The following is a 26,445-nucleotide window of genomic DNA, read 5'->3' as shown; positions in this document are numbered from 1 at the left end:
TGTGGTGTTTTGTTTTCTTTTGTTTTGTTGGTTATTTTCCCCTTTGATGAGACAATGACAGAACTACTTCTGAGACACCATCTCCAGGATTAGAGGCTGAGGGACTAACACCAAAATTATTAAGACTGAAACTTTATTGCATTTGAACTTGGAGATTTTGTTTTCAATCCTCTCTCTGTCTCTCTAATGCCTGTTTAGCTTACTGTATATTAGCACACTATTTCTCCCTGTTTATATCTTTGAAACTTTTTTGTTTGTTTTTTGCTTGTTTGTTTTATTTGTTTTTCTCTTTTTCTGTAACTTCTTTGCTTTCCCTCTCCTCTCACCCTTCCATCCTAAATATCACCATTGTTAATATTACAAGCTAGAAAATACAAATTGCACAAAGTACAGGGACAACAACACCAAGGGCAATGATGGGAAGACAGAAAAAACAGGGAAACCAGTTTCCCCACAGCAAAAAATTAGTACAGGAACCAGAGGGAAATGAAGAAAACAGATACTCAGATCCAGACTCCAACAAATGAAGATAAACTATTCCAAAGAACCCAATGAAGTCCACAAGAATAATTTAAAAGAAGAAATCCTACAGGTAATCAATGAGAATTTTATAGAGATGATACTGGATATGGTCAACCAAAATGTACAGGAGACACTCAAGAAATTCCAAGACAACAAAAATAGAGAATTTGAGAAGGCACAAGAAGAAATAAAAGAAACCATAGAAGCACCGTATAAACACCAAAGTGAAACAAAGAACATGATTAATAAAGAGACAAATGAACTCAGGGTGAAAATAGACAACATTAAAGAGGAAGAGACTCAGGATATGGAAAACCTCAGAAAAAAGAACGAAACAGAACTGCAAAACAAAATGGAAGGCCAATCCAGCAGAATAGAACAAACAGAAGACAGAATCTCAGAACTTGAAGATGAAATGTAAATTAAAGGAAAAACTGAAGAACTATTAGTTAAACAACTCAAGACCTGTGAAAAGAAAATGCAAGAACTCACTGACACCATCAAAAGACCAAACCTGAGAATCATGGGCATTGAAGAGGAGAAGAGGTGCAAGCAAAGGGAATGCATAATGTATTCAACAAAATAATAACAGAAAATTTCCCAAATCTAGAGAAATATATTCCCATACAGATGCAAGAGGCCTCCAGAACACCAAACAGATCAGACCAAAATAGAAATACCCCATGGCATATTATCATTAAAACAACAAATACAGAGACCTGAGAAAGAATATTGAAGGCCATGAGAGAGAAAAATTAAATAACATACAAAGGTAAACCTATCAAAATCACAGCAGACTTCTCAACAGAAACATTAAAAGCAAGAAGAGCTTGGGGTGAGATCTTCCAGGCACTGAACGAAAATAACTTCAACCCTAGGTTACTCTACCCAATAAAACTATCATTCAAAATAGATGGAGAAATAAAAGTCTTCCATGATAAGCAGAAACTAAAACAATATGTGACCACAAAGCCACCACTACAAAAGATTCTTCAAGGGATTCTGCACAAAGAAAGTGAAACCCAACATAACCAGGAAAGGGCAGGCAGCACCAAACTACAGGAAAAGAAAAAGCAAGAAAGTAGAGAGTAACCTCAACTTAGGTACATACAACCAAACCTTCAAACAACTAAGACAACTAAATGACAGGAATCACCACATACCTATCAGTACTAACACTTAATGTTAATGGACTTAATTCACCCATCAAAAGGCACCATTTGATGAACTGGATTAAAAAGGAAGATCCAACAATTTGTTGCTTGCAGGAGACCCATCTCACTGACAGAAATAAGCATAGGCTTAGAATGAAAGGCTGGAAGAAGTTTTACCAAGCCAATGACCCCCCAAAACAGGCAGAAGTAGCAATACTTATTTCTGACAAAGTAGACTTCAAACCTACATTGATCAAACAAGATAAAGAAGGACATTCCATACTAATAAAAGAAGAAATAGACCAAAAGGAAATAACAATTATCAACCTATATGCACCCAAAGTCAACATATCCAATTTCATCAAACATACCCTGAAAAACCTAAAAGAATATATTATATATATAGGGAACTTAAAAATCTAAATTCTCCCAAAATTAATGAACCATCAAAGAAATGGGCAAGTGAACTAAACAGAACTTTCTCAAAAGAAGAAATTCAAATGGCCAAAAAACACATGAAAAAATGCTCACCATCTCTAGCAATAAAGGAAATGCAAATTAAAACCACACTAAGATTCCACCTCACCCCTGTTAGAATAGCCATCATTGGCAACACCACTGACAACAGGTGTTGGTGAGGATGTGGGGAAAAAGGAACCCTCTTACACTGCTGGTGGGAATGTAAACTAGTACAACCACTCTGGAAAAAAAATTTGGAGTCTACTTAAAAAGCTAGATATTGATCTACCATTTGATCCAGCAATACCACTCTTGGGGATATACCCAAAAGACTGTGACACAGGTTACTCCAGAGGCACCTGCACACCCATGTTTATTGCAGCACTATTCACAATAGCCAAGTTATGGAAACAGCCAAGATGCCCCACTACTGACGAATGGATTAAGAAAATGTATTTATACACAATGGAATTTCATGCAGCCATGAAGAAGAACGAAATGTTATCATTCGCAGGTTAATGGATGGAATTGGAGAACATCATTGTGAGTGAGGTTAGCTTGGCCCAAAAGACCAAAAATCGTATGTTTTCCCTCATATGCGGACATTAGTTCAAGGGCAAACAAAACAAGGGGATTGGACTTTGATCACATGATGAGGCGAGAGCACACAAGGGAGGTATGAGGATAGGTAAGACACCCAAAAAACTAGATAGCATTTGTTGCCCTTAACGCAGAGAAACTAAAGCAGATACTTTAAAGCAACAGAGGCCAATAGGAGAAAGGGACCAAGAACTAGAGAAAAGGTTAGTTTAAGAAGAATTAACTCAGAACGTAACACATATGTACAGGAAATCAATGCGAGTCAACTCCCTGTATAGCTATCCTTATCTCAACTAGCAAAACACTTGGTCCTTCCTATTATTACTTACACTCTCTCTTCAACAAAATTAGTGATAAGGGCAAAATAGTTTCTGCCGGGTAGCAAGGGGGTGGGGGGCAGAGGAAGGGGGCTGGGGGATAAGGAAGGGGGGAGAAATGACCCAAACATTGTATGCACATGTGAATAAAAAAAAATTTTAAAAAAGAGCAATGGAAAGAACAGGCAAAAAAGAAGACAATGTATTTTCTTCTCGACTCAAGGGAAAATTGAATAAATATTGCAACATGTAGTTAGGTTTATATATAAAGCTGTACCATGCATAACAATAATATCACAAGGATGGTGGAGGGAATGGAAGTATAATGGAGCAAAGTTTGTATATTTCACTGGAATTAAATTAGTATTAATTCAAAGTAGACAGTGATAAGTAAAGAGGCAAATTATAATCCCTAGAGCAATCAATAAGAAAAAAACTAAAGTAGTAAAAATCCAACAGAGGAATTAAAGTGTCACACTAAATATATGTATCTAGCACACAAAATAATGTAGTTAAAGAGAATTAGAGAAACAAAAAGAGACAGGAAACATAGGGCAAACAAATGGTAAAAGGATTTTAATAGTTAACGGCAAAGAGGGTGGGATAGAGAGAAGATTGTTTTAGGCAATGTGAAAGGTTCAGAGATATGAAAGGCTCAAAGATGAAAGAGAATGCTGCCTTTTGAGACTAAATGTAGCAGGTTCTTCTCCATGGGCCTCTGCATATCTTCAGGTGAACCAGTATTTGGTTACTTAAGATAGGTCTAAACAAAGAGTACATACTTCACAGAGGTAATCAAAATACTGACAGCATAATGTATGGAGAGAAATGGATGGCTGTAAATTAAATTGATGTACTTATTAAACACATTCAGGAAAAAAGGTTGGCCATACATAACTCAAAATAAGTCAGATGGTAATTTCCTCCTTTGGAATAATGAACATAACAAACGCAGCACTGATGGAAATATTTCTCTATGCACTATCTTTCTCTTGCTTATGGGCAAAGAACAGTGGTAGTTTGCTCTGGTGGCTGAGAGTAGTCAGAGATGAGCAAATTTTTATGACATATTAGGTGGGCAAATACTGTTATTGCTTAAAGATTATTGCTTATGTGACAGAATATCACATCTTTCCTAAAATGGGCATCGTTATTTTTCTTATTTTATCAGGATGATAAAAGATAACTTTTTTGTATCAAAAATGTTAGTCTATCTCTATCTCTTTTATTATACGTAGACTGATGACCTGCCCATGTTATTTGATACTATAATATACCGATGGGAAGTTTGAACAATTTTATTAATATTTAGCAAAAAAGAAGTGAGTGCTGATTCACTGAAATTGGAGTTTTTGCATTTACTGATATTCTGAAAGGAAGAAAGTAGAATGGTTTTTACTGGCCTGCTTTTGCTTCCTGGAAACTGACAATTACTTTCTTTTTCCTATGTTTGATGATAGTACAGAAGAGGTTGCATCCATCAGAAATCCTTTTGACTGGCTACTCTGAGTACAGCAGGAAGAGAATCCTATTTACTACAAACTGCTAACAAGGTTGGTAAAGGGCACCCAAAAAGGCTGAAGCCATTATCTACCCATAGCATTTCCTACTGGCTACCCACTTTATGCTTGAAATTATTTCTTGAGTTTCACAGTATCACTGTGTTTGACTGTCTATAAACTTTCTTGATCAGTTTTTCTTTTATGACTGATCATCCACATGGGTATCTGTCAGGTTTGTGGCTTTCCTTCTTGTAATCTTCATTTCTTTCTAGGGATCAGTCATTCAACATGTTGTCAGCTGCTAACTTCCAACTCCAGAATTCTTCTCCAAGAAGGTAGCTAGATATGAATTCACATCTAACTACCTACAGGATAGCACAAACTTGCAGCCCGATATCCAAATATTTAAATGTGAGCTCACCATTTCTAAATATCTAAACTTGGTCACCCAAGCCAGAACCTATGGTTCATTGTCAACACTTTTAAATTCCTTGTTTAATCAGTAGTCAAATCCCACTGATTCTACATACCAGATTTCTCACACATACTTCTTTACCTGTCTTCTAGTTTACTACTACTTTAGCTCAGGCTCTTACCATCATTTCTGTGTTCTGACAGGAGGCGAGCTGGTCTTGAGATCCTGCACCTTGCCTTGGTACTCATTCAGTCTTGGTGCTGCTAACAGAGTGAACTTGATAGTACTTACTCTTCAGTTTAATGTTTGAATGTTTTCCTGAGATCCGTAAAGAATAAATTTTAAATCCTTGGAATGGAATAGAAGAGTCTCTGGACCTACACTACTACCTGGCTGTACTGGGTGTACCTCTCCAGTTCTCTTTCTTACCTTTGTTCTCCTTCTGTAAAGAACCATTTTTGTGTAATGGTACTCTTTATCTTCATGTTTTAGTCATGTCATTTTCTCCTACTTTTAGCTTGGTGTACACCTATTAGTTTTTCAAGTCCTGCTTAAACATCACCCTGTGGATTTCCTTCATACTTTTACATATAATTTTCTAAATGCAGCAGCAATTTATTTTGCTTCTTTTTTTTCTGGTAGAAAGGAAGTTCCTTTGACAGGAACCATGTCATATTCACTCTTAAAAACCTTTGACATGTAGAGGAGTGATGTAGAACAGAAGTTGAGTAAATATTTTCTGCATGAATAATTAACATCATGTGGTTTTATAACTTAGAATAACTCATATTAGGCTCCTCTTTCCAATCATCAAGGATTCTAGGATCTTCTATAACTTGTGGGTCATATTATCACAGCTTCTCATATTATAATCCTTTTAGGATCATAACAAATGAGAAGTTATTAATTATATTTCATATTGTAATTATAAAAGCATATAAATTTAATGCAAAATAATTATAATTTAAATTATGACCTTCTAGTTTATACTATGTGCATGCTAAGAGGAACAGAATTGTATGTTTTTACTCTGTGCCTCCCTGAAATTGATTACTTAGTCTCTTATATGCCTCGGTTAGCAACAGAATCACTGTCCTACTGGTTAACATATTCTATTCTTTGGTTTGATGATACATCTGTGTGTTTATGTATGCATACTCACTTGGATGTGGGAATGCATACATACATTCATTTCCCATCCTAGGGAAATTGAGGAACTTTTAAATTTTTGGACCTATTTGTATAAAATTCAATAATAATATAAAGCAAAGATTAACAATGGAAATACCAACTATTCATCCCCCTCCCTCCAAGTTGAAATAGTGTACAGTCTTAACACATTAATCTATTCAAGTGTCTCCCCAACACTTATAATATTCCAAAAGTTAATTCCATTTTTCTCTGTTGCTTAATATACCACTGTTGTCTTGCTAGAAAGAAAATTGGCCCTATTTATCTACTCCACACATGAATAAATCTTTTAGGTACAATGTTGTTATCTCTTCACCAGGCTATAGAATCTTACTTGAACTGACTTTCTCTTATGGGATTATTGTTCAGTCTTTGTATGTTTTATAGCTCACCACAGAACCATGTTGCTCAGATCTTATGAAAGGAAACTAGAATCTCTGGTTTATACTGACTAAATCAGGAAGCCACAATGAGATTGCAATGTGCAATATTCCTGTTTATGCCTCAAAGTTCCTGTTTGGCTTAGGTCATTTTTCCCTTTGCAAGTTTCCTTTTCAACTGGAAGCCTGATGACATGCAAGGCAGAAATGCTTCACTATATTTTGAAACATACTTTTACTACTTCAGAGAAGAGCAGGCTAAATTCTAGACGAGACTTTTTCTTTGCTTTTTGACAGATATCTGTGCACCTAATCAGTCTGAAAATTGATCTACAAATAAAAGAATTCAATCATATGGACACATATTTTGTCAAGAATATTTCTTTTTATTGAAAAAATTACACAAAAAGGCAAAAGGTTGCTTAGCTGCTGGTTTTCCACAGTACAGCAGGATATTGTAAGAAAGGACGAAACATATCTGTTGTATATAGCAGTTTACATTTCTAAGGCATTTAGGCTTAAGAGCAGTAGGCTCTGCATACCTAGGTGCACTTACTTGAGATAAATATATTTTGAGGCACACCAGGCAAGCAAAGGGCTTGAATCATACAATAAAACTCTTCCATGCATTTGTATCTTAGGGCTTTATTTCCTTTCTCCCCAATCTTTCATTTTTTTTCCATGTGAGTTTTGAGTTGTTCATAGAACACTGGTAATATTCTACTCTTCAAGAGTTTGCTTACAACAACACGAATGGGACACATAGAACAGAACTGTCTCACGGATAGGTTCAGTCTCTTATCAAACTGAGGTTCCAGTAAGAACAACATTGATTTGCAAAGGCACAGTGGAGACAGGTTTAATGCATTAAATATAACATGAATCATTCACAATAACAAGTTTAGTGTTTCAGGGAACTTTTGTTAATACAACACAGTTGGTCACACAAAATATAAATGCTTCTGTTGATTTGTCTTGGCGACTCAGACACATCAACAGTGCTAACAGTTTAACAGCTTTGTTCTCATCTGACAGAAAATAATGGCAGTTCTGCAAGGCAAATGTTAAACCTGACCGTATGTATTTATTAATTCCACAGTGTTTTGACAGAATAGAGGGGATGGAACTCAGAGGATGCTGACACGTTCACTGAGGGCTTTCATCTCTGTTTCTTCAGTCTCAGGACCATCAGTATGGCTGGTGCTTGGAGTGATCAGGTGTGCCGGGTACTGAAGCCCCTGTTCTCCTGCATACTGCTCCCACCTAGAGTCATCACTTTCGTGGGTGATGTAGCGCTCCCCAATTTTGCATTCCAGCTCTCGTAAATCTAACCAGGTCTGATAGTCCTGAAAAAATTCCAAAGAATTACCACAGAGATCATTATGATTCAATACACTGTTTCATATGGCGTCAGTTCTCAGTCTATGAGACTATTTTCCCCTCTACTCCAACAGTGCTAGTGCTGTATCATTCACCATTTGTCCTCAAGTGACAGCATCAGTACCAGAGCCATCCTATTTGATTAACCTTTGAAAAGGCATACTGCTTGTAGTACCATGGCTGAAAGCATGGGTGACTAATGCCTGTAGTTAAGCAACTAGGAATCATGGTATTTCTTTGGAAATTAATGTCTGCAGATAATCCTTTGATATTTCAGAATACCAATTTTCTACACTTTAACGCCAATGTAACACATATTTAAGAAAATACAAGTATATACTTTCCATATATTTGTCTTTATTTATCTATTTATTTGGTGGCACTGGGGTTTGAACTCAAGGCCTTTGGCTTGCTCAAGCTCTACTACTTGGGCCACTCAACCAGCCCTTTGCCATATATTGTATCCATGAATAATATCCTAAGATTTTAAAATACAGCTTTCAAATGAGCATAGTGCACGATCAGATAGGCCTCTATTTGGACATTTATCAGGATTACACACACAGACCCTTTTGAACTCTGGTCCTTTGAGTTCTGTTATCATCTTTTATTTTTTTATTCAGTGTTTGGTCTGTGTTTGTGTGTATGTGTGTCCATGTCCAATTTCCCTGGTACAAAAAGAGAAATTTAGAAATATTAAACTGGCCAGACACTGGTGGCTCACACCTACAATCTTAACTACTTGGGAAACTGAGATCGGAAGGACAGTGATTCAAAGCCAGCCCCAACAAGTAGTTAGTGAGATTCTGTCTCCAAAATAATCAGACAAAAATGATGGACTGGAGGTGTGGCTCAAGTGCTGGAGTACCTGCTTTGTAAGCGTGAAGCCCTGAGTTCAAACCCTAGTCTCATCCCCCCCACACAAAAAAAGAAATACTAAACTGTTATTAAATCCAAAGAAGCTGCCTGCATTCTGGCAAACAAATTAACATTAGGATAAATGTACTTAAAAATATGACAAAAGATTTTTTTCTTTAGATGTTTTATTTTGTAATCCCAACTTCATATTCTGGCTTGCATTGGTTCAATGTCACATGTCCCTATTTTAGTCTGCCTGTTTTTCCCTTAACAAAAGATTTTCATATTTAGTATTAAAATATAATAAGGATTTTGAAACTCATCAATCCAAAAAAAACCAATGATTGATTGTTTTACCTGCAGCCAAGGGTGACTTAAGGTCTTATCCACGCTGTAGCGCTTTCTCATTTTTACTTGTAGCAAATTATTGATAAGATCAATAGCTGAAAAAAATTTAATTATTGGTAAAACAGATGACAAATATGAAACAAATGCATAATTCACTTAGTTTATATCACATCTGCTATTTTACCAAGTTAAATGCAGCATAGTGGTATGTTACCTGAACCTGAAAAATACTCCACCAGAGTTCTAAAATCTCAGCCTTCATTTTATTTTGGGTGTTAAAAAAATGAGATTGGAAATAATTGAGGATGGGAGGATTAGTGTCTACCATAGGATGATGTGAATTTCCACTGGTTTACTCACTAATACATTTTTTTAGTGTAGTAATTATGTTTAAATATACATCATTTAAGTATGTCTTACACCAATGTCAGGATAAAACTAATATTCAAAAGAAAGTGCATTTACTTATTTTGTTATAAAATGTGCTTACTATTTGATAGACATAATAAGTTTCAGTTTTGAGTTAAACTACAGACGTCTGGACATATTTATATGAAAAAGACAAAGCATAATATAGGTCATGTTTCTCATGATAAATTCACAGCCTAAAAACCAATGTTCCAAGAGAAAAACACTTTCCTCTCTTGTACTTTTAAAAATAAACAATGAATTGGGATTATATTGGCCTTCACTGCCTTCCTAGAAGACAAAAATGTTCTTTGAGCAGTCAGAACTACAGTCTATTCATCCTAGTGCTTTGCCTGTGATGAAATTTAGGAAGAAAAATTGATTTTTCTAGTTATCTTGCCTACAATACAATCTAGTTACCCAGAGTACAAAGTGATAGATTTCTTACCTCTTCTAGAAATTATATTTTCAACTTACACCTTTAATAGTGTATAATTTGTTTACATCATTACCTTGTACTTTTTACTCATAATTTCCATATTTATTGCTTTTATTTTTATCATTTTCTGCACAAAAGGAACTAAATGAAATATGTTGGCACAGTGAAAGCACTTACATTTCAGGGAGTTAGTTAATTCTTACCTTTAACCTACTCTAGGCATTAAATGGTCTGAGAAATGGATTTTTCTACCAAAAATCTTAATCAGAGGCAGCTGATTTTTAGAAACTGAGAATTAAATTCCCAACTTCCAAGTCCTGAATCAGGCTGCCTTGATGATCTCATTGTTCAGCCTACATCAACCTGCGTGGAACCCAAAATACAAACTGCCACATGAGTCCAGAAAAGCACAGCTCCATCCAATCAGAAAGAATCAGAATCCCTTCACTATGAAGCGAAGAGTAGTGATTTCTACAGTCTTTTGGTAATCTAGCTTGTATTTTCTGGTGCTAATATTCCAAGTATTTGCTTGCACCAAAGAGCTATAGAACCAAACATCAAATAATTCTTTGGTTGGGGAAATTAAATTCAACAGCATGCACTTAAATGGCACCTATGTCTGTACAGTCCTGCCTCAGCGAGGATACCCAAGGAAACACAGTACTTAGTACAATTTCATATTCCAGGCATGTGTTCTCAGAGAGCTTTTGACAGTACAGTTCTCTCCATGAGCTGCGTATTGGGCATGTGCTTTAAAACATCCATTCACACGATTTACTCACTGGAGAGTAAAGTGCACCTTCCACTCTTGCTGCTGTGAAGCAGCCCAGCAAAAATGGAGGATGAGGGGCGAAGGTAAAGCTTATGTGCCGCTGTAAGCATGCTGCAGCTTCCCCAAACGCTGCAGGGAATAGATACATGTTATTAATTCACTCATTCTGCTTTGAATTCTGTAATGAGGAAGATAGGAGTACAGGAACTCAACAAAAGATCTGGTTTGTGCTCAGATGGGCCCCAAGAGTGAACCACACTGCCTAAAATACTACCAGAGGAGAAACTAGAAGTGTCTGAGGGGAAATGGAATGTGTGAAGATGAAAAAATTGTTCTTTTGAACGAAGCATACAATCGTAAGTCTGACTATGCTATGGCACCCTTGTGACTTGAATAAGCACAGCAAGGCAATGATGTATCGCCAAGAGAAAATAGTTTAGGACTCAAGGAAAGAATCAGAGGGGATGCGTGTGTATAAATATATTTTGTGGCTCTAGAAGTCAGATTCAGAAATAATTACTATTAAATTAACATGTAGTTAGATGTTAGGAATCTTGGTGTTATTGAGAAAATAGGTCCACCATTAGTATTTGAGATTACCATTCTATTCATTATTATTTCTGAAACTCATAAAACATTCTTTTTATTATTCAAGTCTCATATAATCCAACATTAACTGAACCATCCCCAAAGCACTAAATCCATTTAAAAATAAATCAAAATTCTTTTTGGTTTTACAATATTCTCTTTATTGTCATGTCTAAACTGCTACAATAACCATGTAATAAAGAGTTACTCACATGTATGTGCCAATCACTCACTTATCTGTTCATTCACCAAATCTTACCTGAGTTGTTACTTTTGGTAATTGCTTAGGGAATAAAAGGTTTATTATTATAAAGCCCTGTCCTGAAAATCTGCCAATCTACTCACAAAGGCAAAAGACGGGGATTTATGTCCTCCCCTTCCCCAGAGATTAATCTATAATGCATCATATTAAATCTGATTTTTAATTAATATCCTATCCAAAGAAAAATGTTTTCCTTTTTTATGACTTATCCTCGTTAGTCCTATAAGGGTAACTGGTTAGTAACTAATTAGTCCTATGAGGGTAATTATCCTACAAGGGCAACATGGAAGTATCATGGAGAACTGATTTGACTATTCCACATGAAGTTCTTCACATCTTTGGGCACAGTGATGGTGAGTCCCCCTAACCTTACCTTCTACAGCTCCTTCACTTGTCTTTTACATGCCCCAGTCTTTCCATACAGCCTTATTTTAATATTAACTACCTTTTCTCCATGCCCCTGCTAAAATTCCATGATCATTATTGACCAGAAGTTTGCTCATTATTAATGCCAATGCAACTTATACACACACATGATTTGTATGGCCTAGGACTGAGGGTTTCTCACTTATAGGAACAACTAAAACTTCAAAAAGCCATGTAGATTGGTCAGACATTTTCCAGGCAATGGAGTTGAGGTTGAAATCCAGGCGGACCTGAGTTCAAAGGCTGTACTCTTATACAGTATGGCACACAGGAGCTGTATTATGTCATTAACTTATTATTAACTGATAATGTTAAAATTTAACCTATTTTTTTTTCACTAGTCACAAACATTAAATTATTCTGTTATGTTTGTGCTACATTTTTATGTACTGGAATGAAGAGGTTCATGTGACTAGAGTCCACAATTCAGGTCTCAAAGACAATTCTGAATGTGACATGATTCCCTTCAATCAGAGGGTAAATCCTCTTGGCTTTACACCCCCATCTGTTATATGCAATAATCAAATTATTAGAACCTTTTTCAGGGTAAGGATTATACACAGGGCTGGCTGGCTCTATTAAATACCACACTCCCAACTGCCAGACATATTAATTATGCTTCAAGCAAGGTTTATAAATGAACAATATTCCCTCCCTCCAGGAGAGTTCCCAAACAGTCCATATTTTATCATCTTCTCCAAAGGCTATTGTTGGAGTTTTCTCAAATGTTTTATTATAATAAAGACACATTAATCTTTGATACTACTCGCCTACCAAACTGGTGATCCTACTTAAAAAGGAAGAGCAGTTATTCTGGTATAATATATTTCTAGTAAGCTAAAATAGACTAATACTGAATTTTAATAATTTCCTTCCAAGGACCAGGATGTGTTTTCCAAATTTGCAAACCATCTATTCAATCATCAATTATGTGATTTTGTCAGGAATAAATATTAAGTTTTAATCCTGAGTGATTTCAGGATTCATTCTTTTTTCCCTTTAAGAAAGTCACACAACTTGGGACTGTGTTAAACATTGTAGTATCTGTCTCATTTTCTCCATGATTTATTAAAAACAATAGCTGTAAGAGCCTATCTATTAGCGTCTTCAGTACTCAGTATTTACCCATTTTATGTCTGACACTGAGTGCCATTTCTCCCCAGTGCTAACTTCCAGCAGAGACTACCATGTGTAATTCATCAAGAATAAAGGATCCAACACATGGGAAAGTGGAAGCCATAGTAAAAAGAGTAACACTAGTCTCAGTCATCTTGGAAGGAACCGACTTAAACCTGTTGAAATCACTATTAGAAGGGGACTGGGGTAGAAAGGACAAAAATGGAGGGATGAACCAACTCAGGTTATAATACATATATACATGGAAATGTCATAATGAAATTCCCCGAATAGCTATCTTAAATAAACAAAAAATTGTTTTTTTCAAAAACAGAGAACAGGAAGGTAAAACAGGTCCTGTCTGGGGATGGTACCAGAGAGAGGGGGACGACACACGGAAAGGGTGTAGGAGTGGAAATATTATGCAGTCAGGTATGAAAATGGAAAAATGAGACCTGTTGAAACTATTCAAGGAATGGGGGGGGGGGGAGGGGAAGGAGAATGGTGGAGGGGCGAATTCAACCACGATATATTGTAAGAACTTTTGTAAATGTCACAATATATGTACCCCCAGTACAACAATATTAGGATAATAAAAATGTTGAAAAAAAAAAAGGAAAACAAAGTCCAAATGGGGTCTCAAATCCAGTTCTAAAACTAGAGTCAAAATTCAGAATTGTAACTTACAGGAATTGTGGTAATCTGGAGCTCTGAAGGAGAGATTGGAGAAAGAATTGGTGACACAGATACTAATTGGGCCAGTCTGTGAACTCCTCTCAAAAACACAGCAAAGGAGAGAGGGAACATGGTCTGGCTGTGGGAAATAGGAGCGAAAGAAGAGGGCTGCAGCATAATGGAAGGTCAGATGGAAAGGGGGCATGCTGGTGAAACAGCAGAATAGGATGCTTCTACAAGGATCCTGAGTCTATGAACAATCTGGAGTCCCATGAGAAAAGGGGTACTTGGGGAAGTAGAGAATGCCTCACAAATTCTGGGTATCTAAAACTTTCTTCCAAAAAAATTATAAAAAGACTCTATCCAAATAAATGGATTTCACGGGGTGTGTTCTGCTGTAACACAGACATGGTCTTTCAGCTATTTGGGGCAATAAGCAGATGCCATTTTTAACAGCTGGATTTGGGGTAGTGTCAAAGCAGATGGGAAATGAGAATACTCTGGTCCTTTGGATACCCTTTTTGTTTTACATCCTTCTCCCCTATTCTCTCAGTTAAAAGAATATTTTCTTCCCCAAAAAATCAGGAGCAAAATAAGTAATGGATAGTTCCATCTCTTTGAAATAAATGTGGCACCAACTTTTAAAAAGAGCATTATGATTATTTTCTGATTGTACCTGCCTAGTTATTCCGGGAGTCTGTCTTTCTAATAATATTCTGAGAACTTTGTTCTCTTATTCATCCTTATATTCAATCCTTTCCCTCCATCTTACTACTATATTACCATAATTCTAAACTCTTTAACAATCACGTTTTCCTTTCCTTTTCACAATTTCTAAATCCCTTTTAAATAATTGTATGATACAACGTTCTATCTTTAACATTTTCTTCTAATGAGCAAAGATTTTGGTGCTTTCTAAAATGTCTTAGTCATGGATTCAGTTTCTTATAAATTAAAAAGAAGACTGACAATCTACTATCTTAAGTGTAATATTTCCTCTTTTTTTGTGTGTGCTACAACAAATTCTTGGCTAACAACTACCTACGTAGAAATTTTTCTCCTTACCCCATCAGTTAAGAGAATAAAATGTCAGGAAAGTGCAGAGAAAATTTCACTGCATATTCCCTTTGAGCAGAATGGGGTCTTTGGCACATGTTAGGGCAGCTAAAGTTCTGTGTAGCCTATTTTCCAAGTGCATAAAGAGACCCGAATAAGACAAAATTAAACAGCATATATAGGTGGTGAGAGCTTTATGTTCTAATAGGAAAAGAAATGTTCCACTAGAATATAAATATATAAATTCTATTTTATCCTGGTATCAAAATCCTGAATTATGTTTGAAACTGTACAAACTACATCGCAGTTATCCTCAATTTCAAAACAACTTCCAAGTGTGAAGATGCAACAGTTTTGGGTATGCACAAGGTACATTAGCCAATGCTGTGGCTAAAGTGAAGAGTATCCCAAGCTTGAAGGAAATCCTACAACATGTAACTGGACATGTCGCACGGGCCCCTCAGGTCACACCTCTCAGGCGTACTCCATGTATTATCCAGTATGCCCTTCTTATTATTTCAGTGCATGCTTGTCCCTCCCAACTACCCCTCCCCTCCCACACTAGATTTTAGCTCCTTTTAGGTCACATACATAGGGCATTGATTTTTGCACTAATTTTCATAAAATCTTTACAATAAAAGTTGCATTTAAAATTTAATGCCTTTGAAAATTGCTTAGTAAATAGCATTGGTAGCTTTAATGCATTAATTAGAAATTTAGGTGGCCTTTTAAACAGCTCTGAGTTTTAATATCCATATTGTGTGCATATGGTTTATATACTTTGGCTATAAATATTCTGGGATGGTAGGAGATCACAATTCTGCAGAATATAACAGGTTATAAGATCAGTAGTGACTCCTATCAGAAAATCAGAACGATGCTGAGAATATTTGCAATACAGACTGTTTATTTTATAGAAGGAAAATTATTTAGGACTCCATAGATCTGATCTCTTTTGTCCAGATACACAATTCTTATTTTCATTTTTCCTACCATGTATTTTATCCACCCCCAAATTTTTCAGGTTCATAATTTCAAATTAGGTACCAGATCAGAGTGATTATTGTTTTGACAGAGTCATCACCAATCAACTTCCAGACTATGCCTTCAAGTCAGTGCTTCCTTTTCTTTTTTAATCTCCTTTTCCAATTCTGCTTTACTGCATGCTTCAGTGTAGTGCTTAGTACATCTCTCTCTTTGCTTTGCTTCATGCTGATGGTAAGTTGTGTGTTTATTTTAAAAATCGTTTTGCAACCCTTCACATTCCAGCTCTCAACCCAGCATGCCGTTGCTGAGCAACATTAACTGGGATGCTCCTCTCAGGAGCTGAAACCAGAGGCTGCCAGCAGCAAACAAGGCCACTGGAAATCATCATCTCACTCGTTCCTCAGTCAATTACTGGAATCCAATGAAGTGCAAGACCTTTAGAGACTCAACTCGCTGTCTTTCCGTTTCCAGTTCTTTCCTGGGTGGAAAGTTATTCTATCAATGGTTACTCTTTTGTTTCACATTCAATTTCATTTCCTCCTGAAGACGGCAACACAATCTTGGAAATCATGAATTGTTTCAACACAAGTATATAGATGTCACCAAACTGATGTCCAATTGATTCAAAATTTGAAGTAGAATCCAAAATATATTTATTCTCAGTGTGGACATTTTTTTCCCATTTTCACTGTCATGAAAATTCTTTGAAGAGTTTTATTTTTAAATACTTATACTTAAACCAAAGGTAAAGTGAGTATCTTTAGGGAAGAAACCTCCAGGTATTTATTGATAGTTTTGGAAGTGCTATGGCTGTTCCTAATTTGTGCAGCTGGAGTTACACAACAAAGCTAAGTTGCTTCTCAGATTTTCACATACACATGAATAAAAGTACAGATATCTTAAACTGAAGACTCTGACTCAGTAGGGGATGGAGCCTGACAGTGTGTGTCATTAATGGCTCCTAGTCAGTGCCAATATTGCTGGTCTTTGGACTAGATTTTGAGTAGCAAGGGGTTGGAGGTATGAGAGCTTTGAAAGGGTTAATAACTGGCTTAATATTGCTCAAAAGGGTCTCTAACTAGACAGATCTAAATATACAGAGAGGTATCTAGGCAAAGAGAAAGGTATCTATTCTCAGGCCCATCTAGTTCAGTATTTTGGAATGAAAACTTAGGCAGATTTCAGGATAACTTCTGCTTAGATGATGATGAAAAGAGCAATTATTCGGATCACACAAATAATTTCCAAAAACATAATCACAGGCAGGAGCAATGGGTTACACCAGTAAGATAATATTTAACAGAGACATAGGAAACCAAGTCCTCCTTTTAGGTCTCACTGTCTCAAACTCTGAGTACAGAGTGGGAAAATGTGGCTTATCAATAACATGTATAAGAAAGATTTATGTTTTTAAGTCCACAGTAAACTTATTGTCCACAAATTAAATGTGATGCCACACTAAAAGAATTGTTCTTTATAAAGAAGGAGGTGATGGTTTCACTTAGACACATTTTACCCTGAGTTGGATCCATTCTGAGGTCTAATTTAAAAAAACACAGACAAGGAAGATTGTGTTTGGACCAGAACGAACAGTAGGTTAAAGGAAAACTGACTGTCCGGGAGAGGAGAAGGCTGGGGAGACATGATGGTTTCTTTCAAGCCTTTGAGACCAACCTCTATTTGGAAAAGGCCTTGTTCTATCAGTGAACATAAATACAGGATACTTTTGTTCACTGTGTTTGGGTCAAATGATAAGAAACTGTGTTTTCCATCATAAATAATTTAAGACTATTTTATATAATTGCCCAGTGGGCTGTGAAACAATAAAAGGGTTGGATAATATCTTTAACATCCTGTAATTTGAAATATTATTCACTTTTGTTTTTGTGGAAGAAGTAAACTTATCAGGTATTTAACCTTTGTTGATTTTTTTTTTTTTTTTGGTGGCTCTGGTGTTTTTGGGCTTCGAGCTTGAAAAGCAGGATTTCTACCTCTTAAGCCACACCTTCAGTCTATTTAGCTCCAATTGTTTTGGAAATGTGGTCTCACAAACTGTTTGTCCCAGCTGGCCTCAAACCATGGTCCTCCTTATCCCAGTCATCCAAGTAGCTAGGATTACAGCATGAGACACAGGAACCCAGCTACCACTGCTGATTCTTTAGTCAGGTATCTCCCCATTCCCAAATATTCGGATGACATCTTTCAACCCAATATGATGTATATTCAGTAGTGAAAATTTTACTTTATAATTGAAATATGTAGGCTATATATGCATATATATATGAAATATATAGGATATATATCCTATATATATATAGGAGCTATATATGTATATATAGGATATATATATATAATTTTGGGGGGAGCAAATAAACAACCAACTTTTGAGAATTTACAATGCAAACATTCTTGCTACAATCTGTTAACAGTTTGTCTCTACAGAAGATCAATTATTAGAGAAAAATCTCATTAATTATATTTTACTTGCCATCAAAATAAATGAATCCTTTCCTAGTAGGACATGACATCAGATATTACCTCATTAGATTATGAAATACATACACACACACACACACACACACACACACACACATGCACATACACAAAATTGACTACTGGTACTTTTCAAATCATTATGTGCCTTTGGTTCACAATTATTAAGTTATTAATGAATAAAATGAGTGCTTTTTAAAACACAATTCCAGAATTTTAAGTTGAGATTGTCTAAAATGTTAACACTCCATAGGAGATCTGACCCACAGTTCACCTTACTTCGTCAGTCGTGATTGAATGTTCGGGCCCCAGTCAGCATTTTCAAGCAGTTACTGGCTCATCCCCTCGCCTCTCCTGTGTGCTGTTATGTCTGACAGTGGTGTTAATATGTTGACAAATCAATCTATTCATTAATATTCAGCAGGCTTGCTGGATCTGCAAGCTTCATAAACTGTTACAAACACAGTTTAATTATTAAAATGACAATTGTCTTTCTTTTGTTTCTCATACTATTGGATTTCTGGGTCTCATCTACCAAAGGCTTATTTTCAATGGGGTTATTTTTTGTTTTGAACAATATCTAGTGAAAGAGGGACCTACAGCTGGTTCCTTTTCATGGCAAAGTGCTACTTCCAACTTAAGTGTTTAGCATTCTGGAACACTGTTGGATTATGAAAACATACCACGTGGTAATGGTGCTAGGCTTTTATTTAGCTTTTCTTTGTGTTTGTACTGGCTGTATTTTTCAATCTCCAATTTCTGGGGAAAAAACACACTTGTGACCAATTTTACTTGAATTTGCCAAGTTGAATGGCAAAAAAATTGCTTTTCAAATAAAATTTAGATGCTTTGATAAATTTAGTGGTATATTACAGCAATTTTATGCTTTGATATTGTATATATTCTACACTGGACAGGTGAAGATTGAGACCAACTGGGAGAATAATTTATAGTTGTGCTTATCAGGAGAAAGAGATGTATAAACACAACCTTTGGAGCTGTCAATAGTACACACGTGGAGGAAACCTGTGTCACTGGTCCACCATCTCAATTTGATAATTAATTCTGCACTATAGACAAGGGCATTTCCTTTCTTTTTCTTTTTATCTATGGTATATCAAGGCTTCCTGCTTGATTTTAATTCTTGAGAATACCAATGAACCATGTGACTTTGAAGCTGAGCAGTAACAACACAGCAGGTGGCTTGGGAATAGGTGCTTCTTCAGCTTTCACCTGTGAACACAGAAAATGATCTTGTGTCTGCAGGGGTCAGGGGCTCATTGTGAGACAATTTCCGAGGATTGCCTCTGTGTTGATTACTGCCTGCTTGCCTCCTTAATGGCATATGAAGGAATATCAAAACTCCGATGGGAAAAAAGTAATTTCTTTGGTGATCTTCATGGACTATCGCTAACCTTCCCCAAGTTTACAGTACATCTTTAACTGAACAAATCAATCTGATGATGGAAATGTATTATTATTCTAACAAGTGTTTCCCATCCATGCTGCAGACTGGTCTTCATTCACTTAATGAAGCAACTTGCACTAAAGCAAATTATATCTCACTTCAGCAACTACACAATCCACATATTACCTGTGTTACTTCTCTCCCTTTAAGAATGAACTCTTGGGAAAACAAAAGTTATGTGATATGATCAAGTCATATATACAAAAGAATATGTAAGACGTGTGTTATGATTCTGAGCAAGTGAAGAAATGTAGGAAAAGAAATTTCATTTGACTTTCACACTTAAAAATTCTCCTTTGTGTGGACATGATGGATTTAGAGACTTGAGATAACATCTTCATCTGCTCAGCTACACTGAAGTGACTGGAGTTACAAAAAAGGAAATGGAATCCTATAGCTCTTCAGTGAATAAAATATCTATATAAAATTAGATACATTGTTTACTATTTTGGCAACTTTTAGACCACGCATGGGAGAACATTACACAAAAGCTAGTACTCCATTTATTCCTGGAGTCTTCTTTCACCCCCAAGTATTTTTATGTTAATTATTTTTTTTTACTAAAGTTATCATATGCATCAGGAAAACCCTAAATCAGTAAGAATTCAATATCAAAATTAAAACCTCTCATCTCCCTATCTAGAAAGTACTTATTTTAACAATTTAAAATTTTTCTACAGATTACCTCTATCTCTCTAAATAATGCAGTATCTTTTATGCTTGATTACCTAGTTCTAAACCAGTGCTACACAAAGCATGGGCCACAGATCAGGACTAGTCTATGATCTGTTTGTTATTAGTCTATGTGAGATAAGTACAGAAAGTGAGACTAAGTCTTTGGAAACTTTTATAGGTTTACACTATTGACATATTTTTATTACATTTTATAAAGTACTAGTCCATATTTTTAGAAATTAGAGAAAAACTGATTCCTGGAACCACTTCAAAAATGTGATTCTTTTCCATTGATGATAATGAGTCATTTATGTCAGTTTTATTATTGCTTCCTTCCAATTTACTTTATGTATATTAAGTTATTGCACTGGCCACCTTCGTAACTTAGAGTAGGGGCTGGCACAGAATATGGAGACAAGTATACCTGGATATATGGTATAGTAAATATTGAAAACTATATGCAACATTTATTCCTAATTTTTAATTTTGATTAAATTGTATATTAAATGATCACATATGTATATTACTGCATCCATTCACTCAGGCTGAATCTCACATGCTCTCTGGAAGTTAGGGCTTTTATAGCTCTCTTTACCTCTTTATTCTCAGTGTTATAGAGATTCGATTATTTACACTCTTTTGCATAATTGTAATTAGTCAGAAATGTTTGGTTTAAAGATTATCCAAAATTTAAAATTAACAAGCAATATGTGGAATAATTAACATAATTATGATTAATTGATGAGCTCTAGGTAGTAACTCATAGCCTACTACCTAGAACCACAAACCTCTACACCTATGCCTACTCAAAGAACTCAGTGTTCCAAAGGTTCCCTTTTCCTGTATTTTCTAACTGTTCAAAACCATTGCCCATGTCTTAGTTGCTTCTTTATTATACATCTTTTTATATTGCCCTTGGTTTTATGTATTTTCCTCTTGATGAGTGCTAATCCTAACTGAAATGAGATAAAGCTGGTGGTGATAGTGAGGCTATGTTTAATTATTCATGGGTTGTGACAGACAAACTGGATGATGAAAACAGCCACCCAGATAGCAACAATGAGAAGAAACACAGTGGAACACACAGCACTGCCTCAGAAAGAACTGATAAGCAACTAGACTCTTTCTTCAAGATGACTGACAGTATCTTCTTTTGTAATTGTTTGTAATCTTATGGTTCATGCTGGAGTGTTTAGTTTGCACAGATATATTGTTACATAGATACATATGTACAACTATATATGAAAGATGTATTTAGTTACATATGGATTTATATATATCTTTACATTCTTATTTTATTATATCAGCTATAGTTGAATACCTACAAATGTGCTTAGCTGTATAACTTTATAGGTAATTGTAGTTATAGATGTATATATGTGCGTGTGTGTGTATGCATACATATATAAAATCCAAATATATACATACATGTTTGACAGATAGATAGATAAATGACAGAAGAACCAGCAATGTAAAGTGACTAGGAAAGAAAAAGTGATCAAGATATATTAATTAAGATAGTTATGCAATCACAGTGCTAAGCATTTCTACTGAAATCTTGTTTAATATTTACAATAACCCGGGAGGCAGTAATTAATCTAAGACTACTTTAATCTGTATCTCATATTAGAAAACTGGGACCTAAGAGAATATGAAACTTGAATGAAGTCACTAAGATATTACATGATAGAGCTCTCAACTGTTTTTTTTATCACAATCTAATACTGTTTTCAAGTATTTTTTGAGATTATTAAAAATTGTGTTGTTCCTCTAATAAGATAGAGAAAGCATGTTTAAAATTAATGTGGCAGGTGGGCAGGGGGGAGAAATGACCCAAACAATGTATGCACATGTGAATAAATGAATAATAAAAAAAAGAAAAAAATTAATGTGGCAGGATGGCTGTATCCATTAGAAGGGTAATCAAGGGGTATGTTGTGGGTAACAGCACCTGCCCTGGAGCCAGACTGTTAGAATATGCAACCTTCTCCAACCCAGGCAAATCCTCAACCTCCATGCTTGCATCATTTCACCTTTAATGTGGGAACAATGATAAGATCTACTCAAAGGCTGAAGTGGTGAAATGAGTTCATGCATGTAAAATGTTTAGAGTAGTTCTTGACTATAGGGTAAATGTTTTAGAAGCATTAGTCCTAATATCTTAACTTTTTTTCTTTAAAGTTTTAGTTATTTTTATTATCTCTACTTTACCTTTGCCAAGTTAAATTTTCCATAAATTTTCTCTCGTTTTTTAAAAACCATACGTTGATCCATCACCCCCACAATCTATTTTTTTACTAATGTTTTTTCATTTGTTTCTAGCCTGTTATCTTTTCCCTGCAGGAACTTCCCCTTTCCTTCTTAGGTAGGCACGTCATGGTCTGTAGGGTCAATCAGAGCCAGGCTCTGGGATGATTCCGTGATTGTTCCCAGGGTTTAAACATAGTCAACTGGTGCCCCTTTCAGCATCTTTGGGTATAGAGAAATGGTCATCCTTCTATTCTGAGATCATAGACAACAATAAGAAGCAGGTAAGCCTGCAGCTCCTGGGGATCACTTTGTACCATATGAATAGTCCACCTGAGCAGGAAGTTCTCACAAGGCGAAACTGAGCTGAGATGGAGAAGTGTAACACCTGAACTACAGGATACACCTGAATCTGAGGTTTACCATTTGGATTTGAAAACTGTGTGTGCCAAATTATCCTACTTGTTTGAGGTAGGTTTGTGTTATTTAAACACAAAATCCTGGTTAATTCACTAATATATTATTAGTAAGCATCTTTCTATGATGTCAGTAATTATTATATTAGTAGAGCAAAGATAAATAATGAGTATAAAGCCCCATAGATTTTTAAATATCAACCCATAAGAAATAAACACCTTTTGGTACACAGCAATACATAGTATAAAGGGAGAATAAATGATTTCGTGTCCAAGCCTTAATTTCAAGGTCACTAAGGGACCTCAGGTAAGACATTAAAACTTTCTGGTTTCTCTCTAATGCAGAGACTAAAGTAAATGACTTAGCACAGAATTTTTGTGAGGCTCAAACAGTATAATGACTGCTCAGTCACCATAATATATAGGTATATATTAAGTCTGTGTCTATAATAATAGAAAAAATACATGATATAGGAATTTTTTTCTTCTGACACATTTATGTGTGCTACAAAGACTTTATAACATTTTCTTTTGCCTTTTCATGCCAAAAAAGTTCAACCAGCAATATGTCTGCAGAACACTGAGAAACATGCACATCAGTCTGCATATGATTTCAAAAATTATACAAACGATTCTTGGTTATCAGCAAGATCAGTTTCCTAGCTTAGTGCTCTGTGGTCCTCCTCCTAATTCAAACCCTTTGCTGATCCACACTTGCCTTGATAGAAGCCTCTCACATCCTTCATCTCTTTCAGTCTTTATCACAACCTCATTCTGTAGGAAGGAATCATTACTCCATTTTACAGATGAGGGATTAAAGTCCAATGAAGGTAGGTGGTAACCAATTAGAATGACAGACAGTACTGGACCTCAAACTGCTAGACTATTGACCTTTACCTTGGCTTTAGAATCATTGCAATACCTAGACTTTTATTTCTGGGCATCTGGGTTCTTAATGGTTTAAAATATTCTGACACTACAAAGTGATCCAATTATAGATACTAGTTGTTCTTGCCAGTTCCTATATGCTTAAAATTCTTTATTATTGGCCCCTCTGTACCTTCTACTCAGAGAGTTATCTGTTCTCATGAGACACTGGGATAGAACTGGGCCAGTAACTATTTTAGTAACTTGTCAGGTGATATGATGATATGATTTAATTTCTATATTCAGCATTAGGTAGATAACTCATTTTCCATTCAGAGCTTTAGCAGTGAGCAGTACAGCTCCTGAGCCTGAAGATGAGGGTGAGCCAGAGGTGGCACTGAGTAGAGGCCAGCTAATTCCCAATCAGATATGGAGTCCTTTAGAAAATTCAGAGTTTTATCTTCCACCTGAGCTGTTTTCCATATCACTTTGTGTAAGTGGAAGGAAATTTTCAGTGCTTGGACATTTCCCTAGTCAAGTAAAATGTATATTTCCTGGTCAAATATAAATGGTTTTTGAATTACCATTTATAATTCCCTTTTAGTAAAATGCTGTATCTAGTCTTTTCCTTTCTTCACTGACTGCCATTGTTCCGCATTTTCTGAAAATTCAATTCATACTAGTCAAATTCACAGTGATACACCCTCATCTAAACTAGAAATCCTGGTTTTACATTTAGCTGGCAATTCAAGGAAATAAATTATCACTTTTTCATGTTTTTGAGACACATTGTACGTTCTATCCTTTATTTTCATATTCCTTGTGATGGATATAAATTCTGATTTCCCAACAACAATCTCAAGCCAGTGAAATCTATATGTATGATGTCTGTTACCAGTGACAATAACAGGAAAGTGGTCTGAGTGGCTTTAGGAATATTACCTATTTCCAGTACAGTAACAGAATCAAGTTATTTTTACTGGGTCTGGACTAGAGGTGCCTAGCATAAGGGTTAACTCTATTTAATGGCAAGGTTTACTAACAAGAGTACTGATCACAGGTTACTTGAAAATGCCTTCTCTTCTACGTTCTGGAAAAGAAAAATAATTACACTTTACTTTCATCTTTGTTGAGTTACCCTAAATATTTAATTGTTCTATTGCCATACATTATAGCTCTTTAGTAGACCACAGACTCCGTTAAGATATATGCATTTAGCTATGATTTACAGCTAATTAGAGGATGTTAAAGGTTGTTGCTAATGGTAACTTAAAGCTCTGAAAATGGATAGCTCTTGCCATTTAATATTATCAGTGTCTCACAACTTAATCTACCTTAAGCAGTTTATCCACACTCCTTTCCCATTTCTATACCAGCACAGACTATAGCAGGTATCAATGAGAGGTTAATCTATGAATGTATTAGCCTTTTGAAGTGGTGGAAATCTGAAGAGTTACAATGAACTTCAAACGAGGCACTGTCAGATACTAGCAAGGAAGCAGGGCTCATGTGAACAGATGCGCCCACACTAATGGCCTGTGAGCTCTGGCCCTGCCACTGACCAGTCTGTGATTTTGAGCTGTGCTATCACTTCTTTTGCTTTGGTTTTCTTACCTAAAATACAAGTATAATATTAAAACCTATCTTGGATTTTCATGAGAATTAAATAAGCTCCAAAGTATGTTTACAGATGAAGAATTGATGTCCTTTATTTTGACCTTTTTTTAAAAGCACTGAATAAGTCATTTTTCTTTGGCCTATCAGCCTTTGCTATTTATTTTAAAGCATTTCTTCCACTTTAAGAAGAAGGAAATATTTATTAAGAATATAGATTTAAATATTACAATATTGCCAAAGTAACCTAACCTAAGAAGTTATCATAAGATATATATATAGAAAGCATACACAAGGATGTCCCAGTACTGAACAAACAGAAGCAACATCTAAATTCCAAGGAAATGGTCAAATAAAATACTATACATGCTTTGGTAAACCAATATATGTGATATAATAATTAAAATATCACTGCCATAAAGTTCTTGTGCCAAGTGACACATTAAAAGTGCTTAATACAAAGGGCCCAGCATGTGGCCATACTTGGAATCCCAGCTAGTTCACAGGTAGAAGTAGGAGATGGCAGTCCAAGCAAAAAAGCAGAAAATTCTGTCTGAAAAATAAACTAAGAGCAAAAGAACTGGGGGTGTAGCTTAGTTGTTACAGTACTTGTTTAGCAAGTACCAGGCCCTGAGTTCGATCCTCAGTACCATCCAAAAAAACTGCTTAATGCAAAACCAAGTACATGTTAAGATTACTACTAAAAAGATTCATTGCCACTGCATCAATACATAAATATTTACATACCCCAAGGAAATATACCAACATAGGAACAACTGTCCACTGATTGTCTCATTTACATTTTAATAC

At 35.6% G+C, this 26,445-nt stretch overlaps 1 protein-coding gene across 8 annotated transcripts in view; it reads right to left on the bottom strand.

Moving 5' to 3' along the window:
• Positions 1-6,915: 6,915 nt before the first annotated feature.
• The window catches only part of Prkd1 (protein kinase D1), a 317,831-nt gene continuing 298,301 nt past the window's right edge, over positions 6,916-26,445 (bottom strand). For all 8 annotated transcript variants that reach the window (XM_074068231.1, XM_074068225.1, XM_074068226.1 and 5 more), the window contains 2 exons: positions 9,136-9,221; positions 6,916-7,886 (listed from right to left, as the gene is read on the bottom strand). In XM_074068231.1, coding sequence (XP_073924332.1) covers positions 7,668-7,886; positions 9,136-9,221 — 305 coding nt within the window. In that variant the 3' untranslated portion in view covers positions 6,916-7,667. The remainder of the gene's footprint in view (positions 7,887-9,135; positions 9,222-26,445) is intronic.

The sequence above is a fragment of the Castor canadensis genome, chromosome 3, assembly GCF_047511655.1.
Source record: "Castor canadensis chromosome 3, mCasCan1.hap1v2, whole genome shotgun sequence".
NCBI classification, from domain to species: Eukaryota; Metazoa; Chordata; class Mammalia; order Rodentia; family Castoridae; genus Castor; species Castor canadensis.
The sequence above is the reverse complement of the archived record's forward strand: the minus strand, read 5'-3'. Positions and strand labels throughout refer to the sequence as shown.